The 11,934-nt window shown below is 36.6% G+C and overlaps 1 protein-coding gene and 1 long non-coding RNA gene across 3 annotated transcripts; one reads left to right on the top strand and one right to left on the bottom strand.

Moving 5' to 3' along the window:
• Positions 1–1,977: 1,977 nt before the first annotated feature.
• On the bottom strand, positions 1,978–5,784 carry LOC122998829 (interferon alpha-inducible protein 27-like protein 2A). Its single transcript, XM_044375862.1, has 4 exons — positions 5,704–5,784; positions 5,511–5,540; positions 2,603–2,764; positions 1,978–2,262 (listed from the first exon to the last, which is right to left on the bottom strand). The coding sequence occupies exons 1-4, from the start codon at positions 5,711–5,713 to the stop codon at positions 2,177–2,179; spliced, it is 288 nt and encodes a 95-aa protein (XP_044231797.1). The 5' UTR covers positions 5,714–5,784; the 3' UTR covers positions 1,978–2,176.
• A 73-nt stretch (positions 5,785–5,857) lies between these two features.
• On the top strand, positions 5,858–9,397 carry LOC122998830. 2 transcript variants are annotated; one of them, XR_006407516.1, is made up of 5 exons: positions 5,858–6,275; positions 6,583–6,708; positions 8,198–8,221; positions 8,623–8,688; positions 9,016–9,397. It is a non-coding gene; the product is annotated as an uncharacterized LOC122998830 (long non-coding RNA). The 2 variants fall into 2 exon arrangements; XR_006407515.1 differs by having other exon boundaries at positions 5,858–6,708.
• Positions 9,398–11,934: the final 2,537 nt, after the last annotated feature.

Below are 11,934 nucleotides of genomic sequence, written 5' to 3'. Positions count from 1 at the left end.
AAGTTAAAGAGGCTTAAAATAGACACCCCTATATATTTTTTTATTTTATTGTGTCTTACATAGTGATTAAATGTCAATTACATTGTACTCTACTTGTTACCATGTCAGTGCAATACTCAAGCAGTTCACTAGATGGCGCATAGCACTTAGGAGGAGCGTAAAACCCCTTACTGTGTGTTCAGACTACCAGCGACAAAGCAAAAGGCCACAAGTCATTTTCAGTGGAACTGACACCTGACACTTGTCGCTGCGTGACGCGCTACAAATTAAAGATGACATGGCCTCAACTTTTTTCAGCACTCCAATCACGCAGTGAAGCGTCAACTAATCATGTTTGACTATTTCCTCTCCACTTTTTCTACATACAGCTACAGGGTTCATGAACGAATCAGTGGCTGGTTGAAGCTCAATGAGGACCTTGGCCTAACTTGTGTACTTTAGCTTGAGAAGGAAAAATTCCACAGGACTCCGACGTAAAAAAGGATAAAACAAGTATTTATTCCACAGTTTTGTAGTATCTTCTTCCATGAGTATTCAAAGCCAAGTTCTCCTAATTGGCAAACTGTACTACGGTAAGACAACTGTCGCTCGGTCCTTACTTGAGCCTCAACTTTCAAACCACAGGTTCACCATTCTAGTAAACACAAGGGGCCTATCTCTAAAAGCTTAAATAATGTTGCCTTTTACAAAATATCATGCTTACATCAACATGGATTAAATCAAATGATTATTAGCTGAACTTTAACAAATTACTATTAATTAACTTATTCAATGACTTATATATAACAATCACTTATGTATCTTAATTTACATAAACTGCCCAACAAAATACAGACTGCACTTATTTACTGAACTAAACATACATAAACATAACTTGGCTCCCACAACATCCCTCCCTGACACCCATCAGGCCAGGGGGAGCAACAGAAGCTGGGTAGTTGGCCTGCACAGCACTCTTATGATCATGGACATCTATTGTGCACTTGTACAGAGCTCCCAAAATCCTGAAAGACGATATTTTTTATTTTTTGGGACTTTGGGGGATCTGTACACTAGTACACCAATGTAGAAAGTAACTTTCACATACAGTAGAAAAAAGAAATGTAAGTGTGAGGAAGTTTGGGCAGTGGGTGGGTTTTTAATTTCAACACTCAGTGGTGTAAGTTTACATGGTCCTGGGAGTTAGAAAAACGATATGATCATAGTGCATCCTCCGTGTCACAATCATCAGAAAGAACCAGATGTGCATTTCTCATCTACAGAAAACTTAATTTGTCCTTGAGGCACCGACTGCATCATTGGGTACAAAAATGACCAAAAAGTAGTTATTAATAGTGTCTGTCAGTCTACTTCATGTCTTTCAGTTAATTCTAAATGTAAAACTATTAATACTTTTACTTACAGGTACAGATGTTAATTATTTCATAGAATAATTCATTTTAGGGGAGTCAGTACAAAAGATAATGTAGGGTTTATGCACTAGTTCATTGAACCAGGAATGTGTGTGCTAGTTGTTTGCTCTCTGATGTGGTGATTGCACTTGATGATTTGACAACTGCAACAGTGTTTCAGAAATGGGGTGAAAGACAATTGAGGAAAGGTGTAACCAAAAAGGTGTCTGATCAACAATAATAGAAAATTAAACTTAAATATTTAACATTTCTCACTTTAATAGAAGAATCAGAGGATAAATAAAAGATAGATACTGAAGAGTTGCTCAACCAGTTTAGTTCTGACTGCTCCTTTAAACCTGCATAAACAACAAACGTTCATCTTTACTATGTTATTGAGGAACATAATGTTTTGGCCCTGGAGGTCATCATGGCTCTAATAAGGATTTAAGTAATTGTACTCAAGTGCTAAAGTACAATATTAGGTATTTATTAATACAGGTCATACACACAGAGTTAAACCCCCTAATTATTAATGATAGATTATTACCTCAATTTAAAAAAAAAAAAAAGATAATGAACTAAATACTTTTCAATTGCATTTTATTTTGTGAAAGTCCAATACATGTTTTGCAGAAATGCCAAAACATAATCTCATAATTCATTTAAATGCATACAAGGAAACTTTTCAAAACACAAACGCTCTGCTTCATTGATAGAATTTCCAATTGTTTCCATCAAGCAAGTGTATCTATTATTTCTCATATATTATTCCTTCCTGATTTTCAGCCAATGAAGCTAGCCAGCCATCCCACTGCTGCTCCAGCCCCGCCCACAACTGCAGAGGCAGCTCCTGATATACCAGCCGCACCTGCAGTGAGATAAAGATAAAGATAAAGATAAAGAAGTAAATTTAACAATGGTACTACTGTCATCACAGTATATACAGTAGTATATTGTTATATTACATTAATATATTGTTACATTATATTGTACCTACACACTGTAGTATACTTATTTCTTTTCTGATGTGACATTATTGTTGTTTTAGGTTTGCCAGACACTTGAATAGGATGTTATGCTGATGTTGTTGCAGTTATGAAAGTTAAAGGGCATTTAATGACCCTGAGATTACTGTTCCATCAATGATCACATCACCATTAAGATACAACAGCTAAATCCACAACAAAATGTCCACTCATAGCTTTTACCTGCTGACTGCAAAGCAGCCACCACACTCCCTGCTGCCACTCCTCCTCCGTTTGCAACTGCAGCAACCGACATCATTTTAGCAGCGACGGAGCCTGCTGCTATTCCAGCTGAGGTGAAACCTGCCGCCCCCAGAACGGCAGGAGCTGCGACAATAGCTCCTACTGCACATGGACAAGAACAAAGCAGTGTACTGAGTAATCAGGCAGCTTTGAATGTAAGGAAAGGCAGTGCATTTACCAAAGAAAAGGAAGCCTCGTCTTGATATCTCATAATTACAAGATAAATCTCTCATTATTATAAGAACAGGTTAAGTTGGTTATCAATCATCACTATTTTAAAAGACCAGGTATTTAATATCTCATTGATTATAAGTATCATGTAAAATATTTTTATTTAAATACTGAGTCTATTTGTTCAATAAATCAATTGGGGGATTTCTAATACCTTTGCATGATAAACTAAATATAACAAACCTTCAGTCATGAGTAAAAGTATCCAATCCTTGTGTGATAAATCCTTCATGAGTTACATATCCATTAATTTCTGGAAGTAGGGGACAGAAATTGAACTGTACTCTCTCTGGTTGAGTTCTACAGATATTAATGCCTAAATTATGTTTCTTCATCTTTAACTAGAATACCTTTGATTTCTGTTGTATGTATACAGTTAAATGGAAAAAGAGCTAGCCCTGATACGTTAGAGAGTACATTAAGGCAATTTATAACTTCATCAACCTCTTTTTCATCCCTTAAATTCCTTTAAAAAGATAGCCATATCATCCATATCATCAGATTTGTAACCCCACAACATGAGTATATATAAACACATATAAACACACACACAGAAAACATTAAGAAAAATAGTAAATGCACATAGTTCATTAGTTCATCATACTGCCATACATAAGCTACATTTCTTCATCAAAAAGTGCAGAGCTGGTTGGGTGATTTGTTTCCAGGCAGAGCATGAAGTGTCTTGATTTTTTTTTTAGAATGTCTGTAAGTGGCCTTTGGTAGCATATGTCAGCTTTTCCATGACCAGACAACTTGAGAGGCTGTTCAACCATTGATTACAGATAGCTGGTGCTTAAGATTGTTTCCATTGAAGAGCAATGCAATATTTTACCTGTAGGATGCAAAGGCTGAGCAGTTTTACCTTCGATTTTGAACAAAAAAAGAAAAAGCTCCCCTGCACCTTCTCATGAAAAATAATCACAGTGTTTCTTAAGCTATTTAGTATTGGCAGATTTGTGCTGCTCTCTGCTGGACAACATTGAAATACAAACTTAAGCTTATGTCTTCTACTTCATTGTATGAATTTGAATAAGAACAAGTCGAGAAATGGGTCTGTACTTTTGAAAATTAGCTGCTAGCAGGCATGTTGGTCCAGCACTGCAGTAGCTCAAACTTGCCTCTCTCAAGTGCACAGCTATGGAAGGCTTGTTTTGTCATCCGAGGATGAAAAACTAACAATACAGTCATTTAATAATATACATAGTATATCTTTAATTACACAATAAGAACGTATAAAAAAGACTTTATTCTTTAATTACACAGAACCAACAAGGTATATGCTGTTCTCCTGTTCTTACTGTATAATTACCACGTAAAACAAATGATCACAGTAAACACTGTCAAACATAACAGGATCTTGCACATCTGATGTTACAATGAGGGACCCAAGAATAGCTGTTTGGTTTAGCTCATTTTGAACAGACAATGAGAAAACATTATTGAACATGATTAAATAGAATGTATGCTATTTATATCATCTTATCTATATAAACTACTATTATACAATAGAAATGTTCTATATAAATTGTACTATATAAAGCTTAAAAAACAAAATATCTTGACTAAGGAAACAAGGATCTACAAACTTTCATGGCAATCAAAATCAAAATATAGTTATAAAATGATTAATTATAGTAAAAAAAAAACCCACAAAAACAAAAAAAGAGGAAACAATGTTTAAATTGTAAATGTGACAAAACAAACAAACAAACAAAGAAATTCAGGAACTTAGTGCTTATGCTCTAAATCACCACTTCAGTGGGAGGAGTTTATCACTTCTTTTCAGTCTGTTTATTTTGTCCTGCAGCTCAGGGCAGGAGTCCACAAATCTTTTGAGCTGCTATGCAAAATCTTTTAGGGTTGTCCCTTCAGTGTAGTGGGGGAGGGGGGCACCAACGTTTTCCCCTTCTGAAGCTATATCCACCTGTTATCACAATTATTTAAGTGTATTACAGTATAGTGAAGTCTAAGACACACATGCACACAATTGTTACAGAAATATGGGTATAATATCTCTCTATTTGGCCTAGTTTTTATGCAGCAGTCTGCACAAGAACACACACAGGAAACAGAAAACATCTTATCATATCAGATTTTGCAGACAAAGAAAGAAGACTCAGAGAATAATCATCACCATATATAGTAAACAAAATGTGTGTTTTAGACTTCACTATACTGAAACAGGCTGAATAAGTGATAAACACCTCCTCCCGCTGAAGTGGTGATTTAGAACATAAGAAATAAGTTCCTGTTTTTTGTTTGCTTTTTTGTTCTACGCACTTGAGAGTGGTAAGTTTGCCCGTCACGAGCTGCTGCAGTGCTGGACCAACATGCCTGCTAGGAGCCAGTTTTCAAAAGTATAGATCCATTTCTCAACTTGTTCTGAATCAAATTCATACAATGCAGTAGAAAATATAAGCATAATAAATCTCTGGAGTGTGGGTGAAGCTTGTCTGCCAAACACCCATGCATAACAAGGAAGTTACACCATAAGTTCCGGGAAATAACATGGTAAGTAGCGGGAAGTTACACTGTAAAATGTAAGCATATCCAATGACTTTTCCACATTAAAGATCTTTAAACTTGAAAAAGTAGCTGACTCATAAAGGCTTACCTGCTCCTGCTGCGGCAGCACCAGCTGTGACTGGGACACAAGATTAAAAACAAGAATTAAGATCTAATAACAGCACAGCTGGACTTATCAAAGATATTTATGATGCTCTCATTAATCGACTGAAATATGTTACATATAAGTGTTAAAGTTCAAGGACATCTATCAGTATTGTCAAAGGAACAGATACACTCACCAGGGTCCATGTCTTTCCCTGCTCTGATGAGCCTTAAACTGGGCTGAGGTTTAAACACTGGATGATGGTTTCATTTACTGAGAAACAAAACTATGTTACCATCTGAACAAAAGAGGGCGTCAGAGAGTCACTTTCCTCAATGCATCTGTGTAATGTGTAAGCAGCAAGAGCAGGAAAAGAAACTCACATGAGCATAAATTTGTCAAATATAAACTTGTTTTGCAGAAACACCCAAACATGATCTCATTTGCCCTCAGATTCCACTTAAATGCCTATAGGTTATGTTTCATTAAGTTATCTACTTAACTGATATAACTTTTACCATTTGGAAAAAAGTGAATGTATTGTTCTTTTTAGATTATTCCTTCATGATTTTCAGCTTTGTCTCAGATGAATGCAGACAGCAATCCCACTGTTTCCAGATGCCTGGATAAACCTGTGTTATTTGTAGCTTTTGGAAGCTAGTTAGCCTGCCACAGCACTGTGTCTTCTGATCATAGACATTTATTGTGCACTCATACAGAGCTCCTTTTCTTTATTGCGAACACTAATGCGCGTTTCAATGAGAGCAGGTGGGTAAGTCATCTTTGTATTGGTCAGCTAGGGCACTTGCTGATTTATACATTTCCTCATTGGGTTTTGACAAAAGTTCTTGTGGCGTAAAAACTCAAACTTCCTTGCCAACATCTCTCACACCACAGAACGGTCACCTGCGCAATGTCAGTGTCTACAGCTGCGTAAAATACAGACACTTTGAAGTGCTCAGAGAAAAATATGGACCAGCAAAGTTTTTTTTTTAAATAGTGGTTTCATTTTTACGCCAATGTTGCCTCTTAAAATAGTCAATATCATGACGTGCACCCTAATATTATGTAACAGTTGTCGAAAGGTGGGGGCGGGGCCCCTTATGGACTGGATGCTGTGGGTAGATTACATACTTTAACCTCAAGGAATGCTGATCACTCCTAATTGACAAGGACATTGACATGGACACAGAAGAATTTTGTGAGTATAAATGTTCCTTTGACCACACTGTTTTTTAGTCAGCATAGAAAACATATGTGGTCTGTTCTAGAAAGCAGGTTTAGAAAAAAAAAGTTTGTTAACCCTGAGATGAGGGGAAACTTTTTTTTCCGTTTCAGGAAGAGAGGCAAGTCAAACTCTGGATCAATGGTGTTGGCAGAAATTGTATTTTGGGTGGGCTAATACAAAAATGGGTGGGCCATCTTTTCCTAGAAAAACTGACTGATGAAGAGTTAGAAGAAGAAAAAAGAACAAACGTCATTCATGACAGCCTACAACCCTTGTTTGGGTTATGATAGGCATTGATAGGGTTGCTTAACGGTCAGCTCACGAAAAACCAAATCTTTACATTTTAGACTTACACTCTATTCTTGAATCAAGAAAACTGCCCATGCCACTGTGATGAGAATCACCTTGATTTTCCATTTTTGGCTGTGCAGGGAAATACATACAAACTTAGCTGTGAATGTGGTTCATAAATTGTACATAAACCGGCGGGTGAACCCAAGGACATGATTTCAGTTGGGGGTGCTGACTATTAAACACCCCCACGAGCAAAAAATGTTTGAGTTTATTATATATTATATAATAAATAATAATAAATTATATATCATACTTGCAGTGATACCACCGTGGCCGAAACGATAAGTGCGTGTCCCCATTGAGAGAGACGCTGTGCGCATTTACGCACGAGGCACAGCAGTGTAACTTGATTACTTAAATCTCCCGACACGCCGAGCAGTCAGGATCTAAAACAATGATCATGTTTCATCATGAATCATTATGTTTTTTGAGCAATGACCTATTAAAAAAAGTTAGTCCTAAGGCACAACTTACCCCAAGGTAGGGGTAAAATGAGCATGGGGATGGGGTAAATTGAGCGCTCCGGGATAATTAGTGCTATATTACTTTCAGATTGTTTCAGTTTGAGCCAGAAAGCTAGCAATGCTTATCAGTTTTGGCTGGTAGCAACCTGGCTAACTGTTAGCTCACCTATGCAAGCTAATGTTACCTTACTTCCATGGTGGGAAAATGCTAATCTAAAAAGAAAAAAAAGCAAATATGCATTTTAATATCCTTATAATAATAAAACTGTAGTAGTGTAAGCGAAGTAAGTACATTTTAAAACTTTCATGTTGGTCTCACCTTGTAATTTGGGCCTCTTTGCACTACCGTTTTTCCATTTTTCCATATATATATATGTGTTCACCGTAAAATGTATTGGTCATGATCCAGCAAACTGTCAATAAACTGCTATGTAGCAGATTTGGGCATAAGGACTTGTTGCTATGACAACAGTTCCAGATTAATTTTAAGACTGCTTCAAAGAACCAGAAAAATCCAGATTCATGTCAATTCGCCATTATTCTAACCCGGATAATTTGGTTGTCCTCATATGTAGGACAGGGCCAGCTCTGGTGAATAACAATCATTTTTGATTTTGTTTTTTTTGTGTGTGTTTTATTGACAGGTAAGGCCCTTGTTATTGGCGGAGGTAAGACATTTGCAAAGTTCTTAGACTTCAATGATTTTCAACGATTAATGAAAGTTTTTGAACCCATTAATCTCATCTCAGTTGCTTTGGCATAATGTCAAATGAAAATCATGTTTCTCAAAACAGTGTGTGCACTTTCTTAAATCCATAGTTCATCATTCTCACAACACAATTCAAATGTTTAAATACAACACATTTGATTGTCTTGACCTAAGAATTAATAAAGGGATGTCATTTTTTTGGCAGGGTTTCAGCAGTTTGTACAAATGCTGTGCTTCACAGTAATAAATGATGCAGTAATTGCTATTTTAGAAAATTTTAAGTAATTGAGGAAAAAAATCCCCCAAATGTTATGTTCTCATCAATAGAAAGAAAGTTTTTTCTGCTGTGTTCTTGTCCAGGTGGGGCCGCGGCTGTGCTCCTGGCTCCTGCTGCTGGGGGTCTGGTGGCAATCCTGCAGTCATTGGGTAAACTATTATGATATTTTATTTATTTTATTTTTCATCTTAATGAAAGTCTCTCCAGGCATTACAAATAAATGGGAAACGATGGACTGACACAAATAAGTATTTCTTCACAGAAGAAAGGAGCAGTCTAAAACGATGTCCTCTTTATCCTTTTGCTATTTTATCCATGATTTTTTTTTTTGCAGTTTTGTATGTTTAAATGTTTGATATTTGCTTTTGCTTTGAACTGCTCTCATTAGACATCCTGTAATAAATAAAAGTTTAATGAATAAACAGGGAGCTGATGATCTCTTGGTATTCCTCATATGTAATTTGATCTCATTCTAGGTGCAGCTGGTCTGACAGGATCAGGAACTGTACTTACGGCTGGTGCTGGAGGAGTTGCAGGATGGCTGATATCAGCCATTTGTAATACAACTGTAACCACCTAAAGATTTACAATATAAATATTTACTTGATTTACTCTTTACCAAAGGGAGACAACTACAAATGATGTTTTTCTGCAGTGTGATAAATCTGATTCACCTGAATTAAATTTGTTTTCATGTGTGTGCCACACACTCAGCTTCAAGAAGCAAGTCTTAATATGTTTGAACCCAATTTAACTGACTCTGGAGGCAGTTAAAATGCTTTTGTGCTCTTGGGATACTTTTATCTTCTCATACTGTCCAATTCTAATCAAGTCAAAATAAAATGCATGAAAAAACCATCATTCTTCTGTTATTGTTGGTGCAGTAGTAGTAACAATTTGAAACGTTTTACATTGAGTCCATAAAATGCATCACTCAATTCAAACCAAGAGAGAAGAAGAAGCATAAAAATAAACACACAAAACATACAAGTCGACTGGAATCTCTTTGCATGATTTACAGTTCAAAAAACTCCTTATTTATCTTTTACTGACCGTTTATGCAGCCCTTCAGTTCAGCCTCTGTCTGAAATAGGCTGTTTCAGCTCCTGTCTCTTTAAGGCCCCACACCCGAGGAGCCTACTCTTCTGATTGATTAGCTTCCAAAAGCTGCGTCACGGATGACTTTTGCCAGCTCCAGAGCCTATGTCAACAAACCATGAAACAAACTATAGTGGTAGGATTTCACTACTTTTTCTCAAATACATCCATTCATGTTTGAGTCAAAATCCGATCCGAAATATGAGACTGGACAACGCAAACAACATATGGGAAATCCTAAGCAACAACCATAGCAACCAAGGCTACAGAACAGAAGGCCATGTGTGGGTATGCACCAAACCTCCAAGAAGTGCACCAGACTTTGAAGGCAATTTGACATAGTGGCCAAACCATGTTATCACAACTTCCAGGTTCAACGGGAACAAGAAAAGCTCACCTAATGAGGATGGTCACTCAGTAGACATAGAACAAATAAGCACACACTAATACTCACTGTATGACATTAACACAAAACAATGAATACACATTACTTATCGTTGATTATTTAAAAAAAAAAAAAAAAACAGCTAATAGAAAGACTGCGTGCTCTTACTTTGAAATGCGGAAATGACGTCCTCACCAGGCGATCACGCGCTATCCGAAAATGACCGTTCGGACCGGCGGAAAGTCTGTTTCAAAACTGTGTGTGTAAAAAGCAAATGCACACGTGTAGAACTGAGATCCACAAATGTTATTTGATTCACAGATAAAAACTGAGTTCACAAATGCCTGTTGGAAAGTTGTACATGTTAGAAAGATATTCACAAATGCTTTTCATTTATTTGTAAATTAAATTAATGTATTCACAGATATTTTTTATTTGTGAAAATTGTTTGTGTATTTGCAGATCCGCTTTATATTTGCAGAACATTTTTGTGAATTTACAAATCTTTTTTTGTATTTATGGAAGGTGTTTATATTTACATATTACACATTTACACACACATTGTCGATCTGTTCACACAAATCGTTACGAGACAAATCTCACTCCATAAAAAGGTCATGTCCTAATGGGGCCATGTGTGAATACAGCGAGTGGACTACAACTGCTCGCTGCCGTAAGTGCAACAATATCCGGCAGTAAGGGAGACAGTACGAGCCATTTATCAAACAACTGTTGAACAAGCAGAACATAAACTTAAATACGACATCTTTGACTTCCAGGAGTCATGCACAGCCGCTGTTTTACACATGCAGTTGGCGGTGGGTTAACCCAGCATGAGAGCTGCAATGCTTTCATTGGACCTGAACGCTCCGCTGTGAAGTTAGCAATAATGGTAGAGAAGACTTCCTGTGATCTCTCACAAAATAAAAGCCGTTTTCTTTCTGGTAAAAACCTTAAAAACGCAGTATTACAATCGCAGCGTACTTTTTGCATCACGTCCTGTCTCCTTAACCCCTCGCCTAAAGCAAAGAGTATTAAGAGTAAGTAGTAGTACCAGTAGGTGAAAACACGTCTTACACAGACAATCTCCTGCTATGTGCTACATGTGTGAAAGGGCATTTCCATTATCCGGAGTTCATATGTGAAACAAAACTATGTTACCGTCTGCACAAAAGAGGGCGGCAGAGAGTCACTTTCCTCGATGCAACTGTGTAATTTGAGCAGCAAGAGAAGAAAATGAAACTCAGCAGAACATAAACACTTCAATCAAAGTCCTTTTATTTTTTTTATGTTATGAAAGTTGGAATATTCAACAATGTGAATGTGTTCTCGGAGAAACACCAACACATCATTTCAATTGACCTCAGATGGTTCTGTTTCATTAAGTTATCAACTTCACTGATATAATGTGATGTGATGTAATGATGTTACCATTTGGTAATAGTAAATGTAATGTTCTTTTTCTATTATTCCCCCTATTATTACTCCTCCGGCACTGCCCACGGTTGTAGTGGCAGTTCCCAGCAGATCATCAGTGGATTTTATCAAGCAACCAAAGCCTTGTTCTCAATATTACATTAATGTTTCTTTCAGTTCAAGGTTGATCAGACACAAGGATTTAGTGAAACACATGGAAGAGCAGGTGAAGTTAACAGATAGGTTATTAGAATAGTTATAATTATAATTCAAATAAGTTCTCTTTCAAATCAAACATCCCAAGATATGAGTGGAAAGTATTGTTCTTCCAAATGCATATAAACTTTATTTTATTTTATTTTTTTTTTACTCAAATGTAGTTTAACCATGTCATGTGATATGCTACTTCAGTACACTTTACCAGTAAATATTACTGAGACCGCTACAGAAAATTGCAGATGAAAATGTAATATCCAGGAATTCTCATTATAGACAC

The sequence above is a fragment of the Thunnus albacares genome, chromosome 15, assembly GCF_914725855.1.
Source record: "Thunnus albacares chromosome 15, fThuAlb1.1, whole genome shotgun sequence".
NCBI lineage: Eukaryota > Metazoa > Chordata > Actinopteri > Scombriformes > Scombridae > Thunnus > Thunnus albacares.
This window is presented reverse-complemented; position numbering and strand designations above follow the sequence as displayed.

Bases quoted from the DNA above. Each gene is read 5' to 3' on its own strand.
- LOC122998829 (XM_044375862.1), bottom strand. The intron at 2,765-5,510 runs GTAAGCCTTTAT...GTCCATGTGCAG, and splicing joins TGCTGCCGCAGCAGGAGCAG to TAGGAGCTATTGTCGCAGCT. The intron at 2,263-2,602 runs GTAAAAGCTATG...ATCTCACTGCAG, and splicing joins GGCTGCTTTGCAGTCAGCAG to GTGCGGCTGGTATATCAGGA.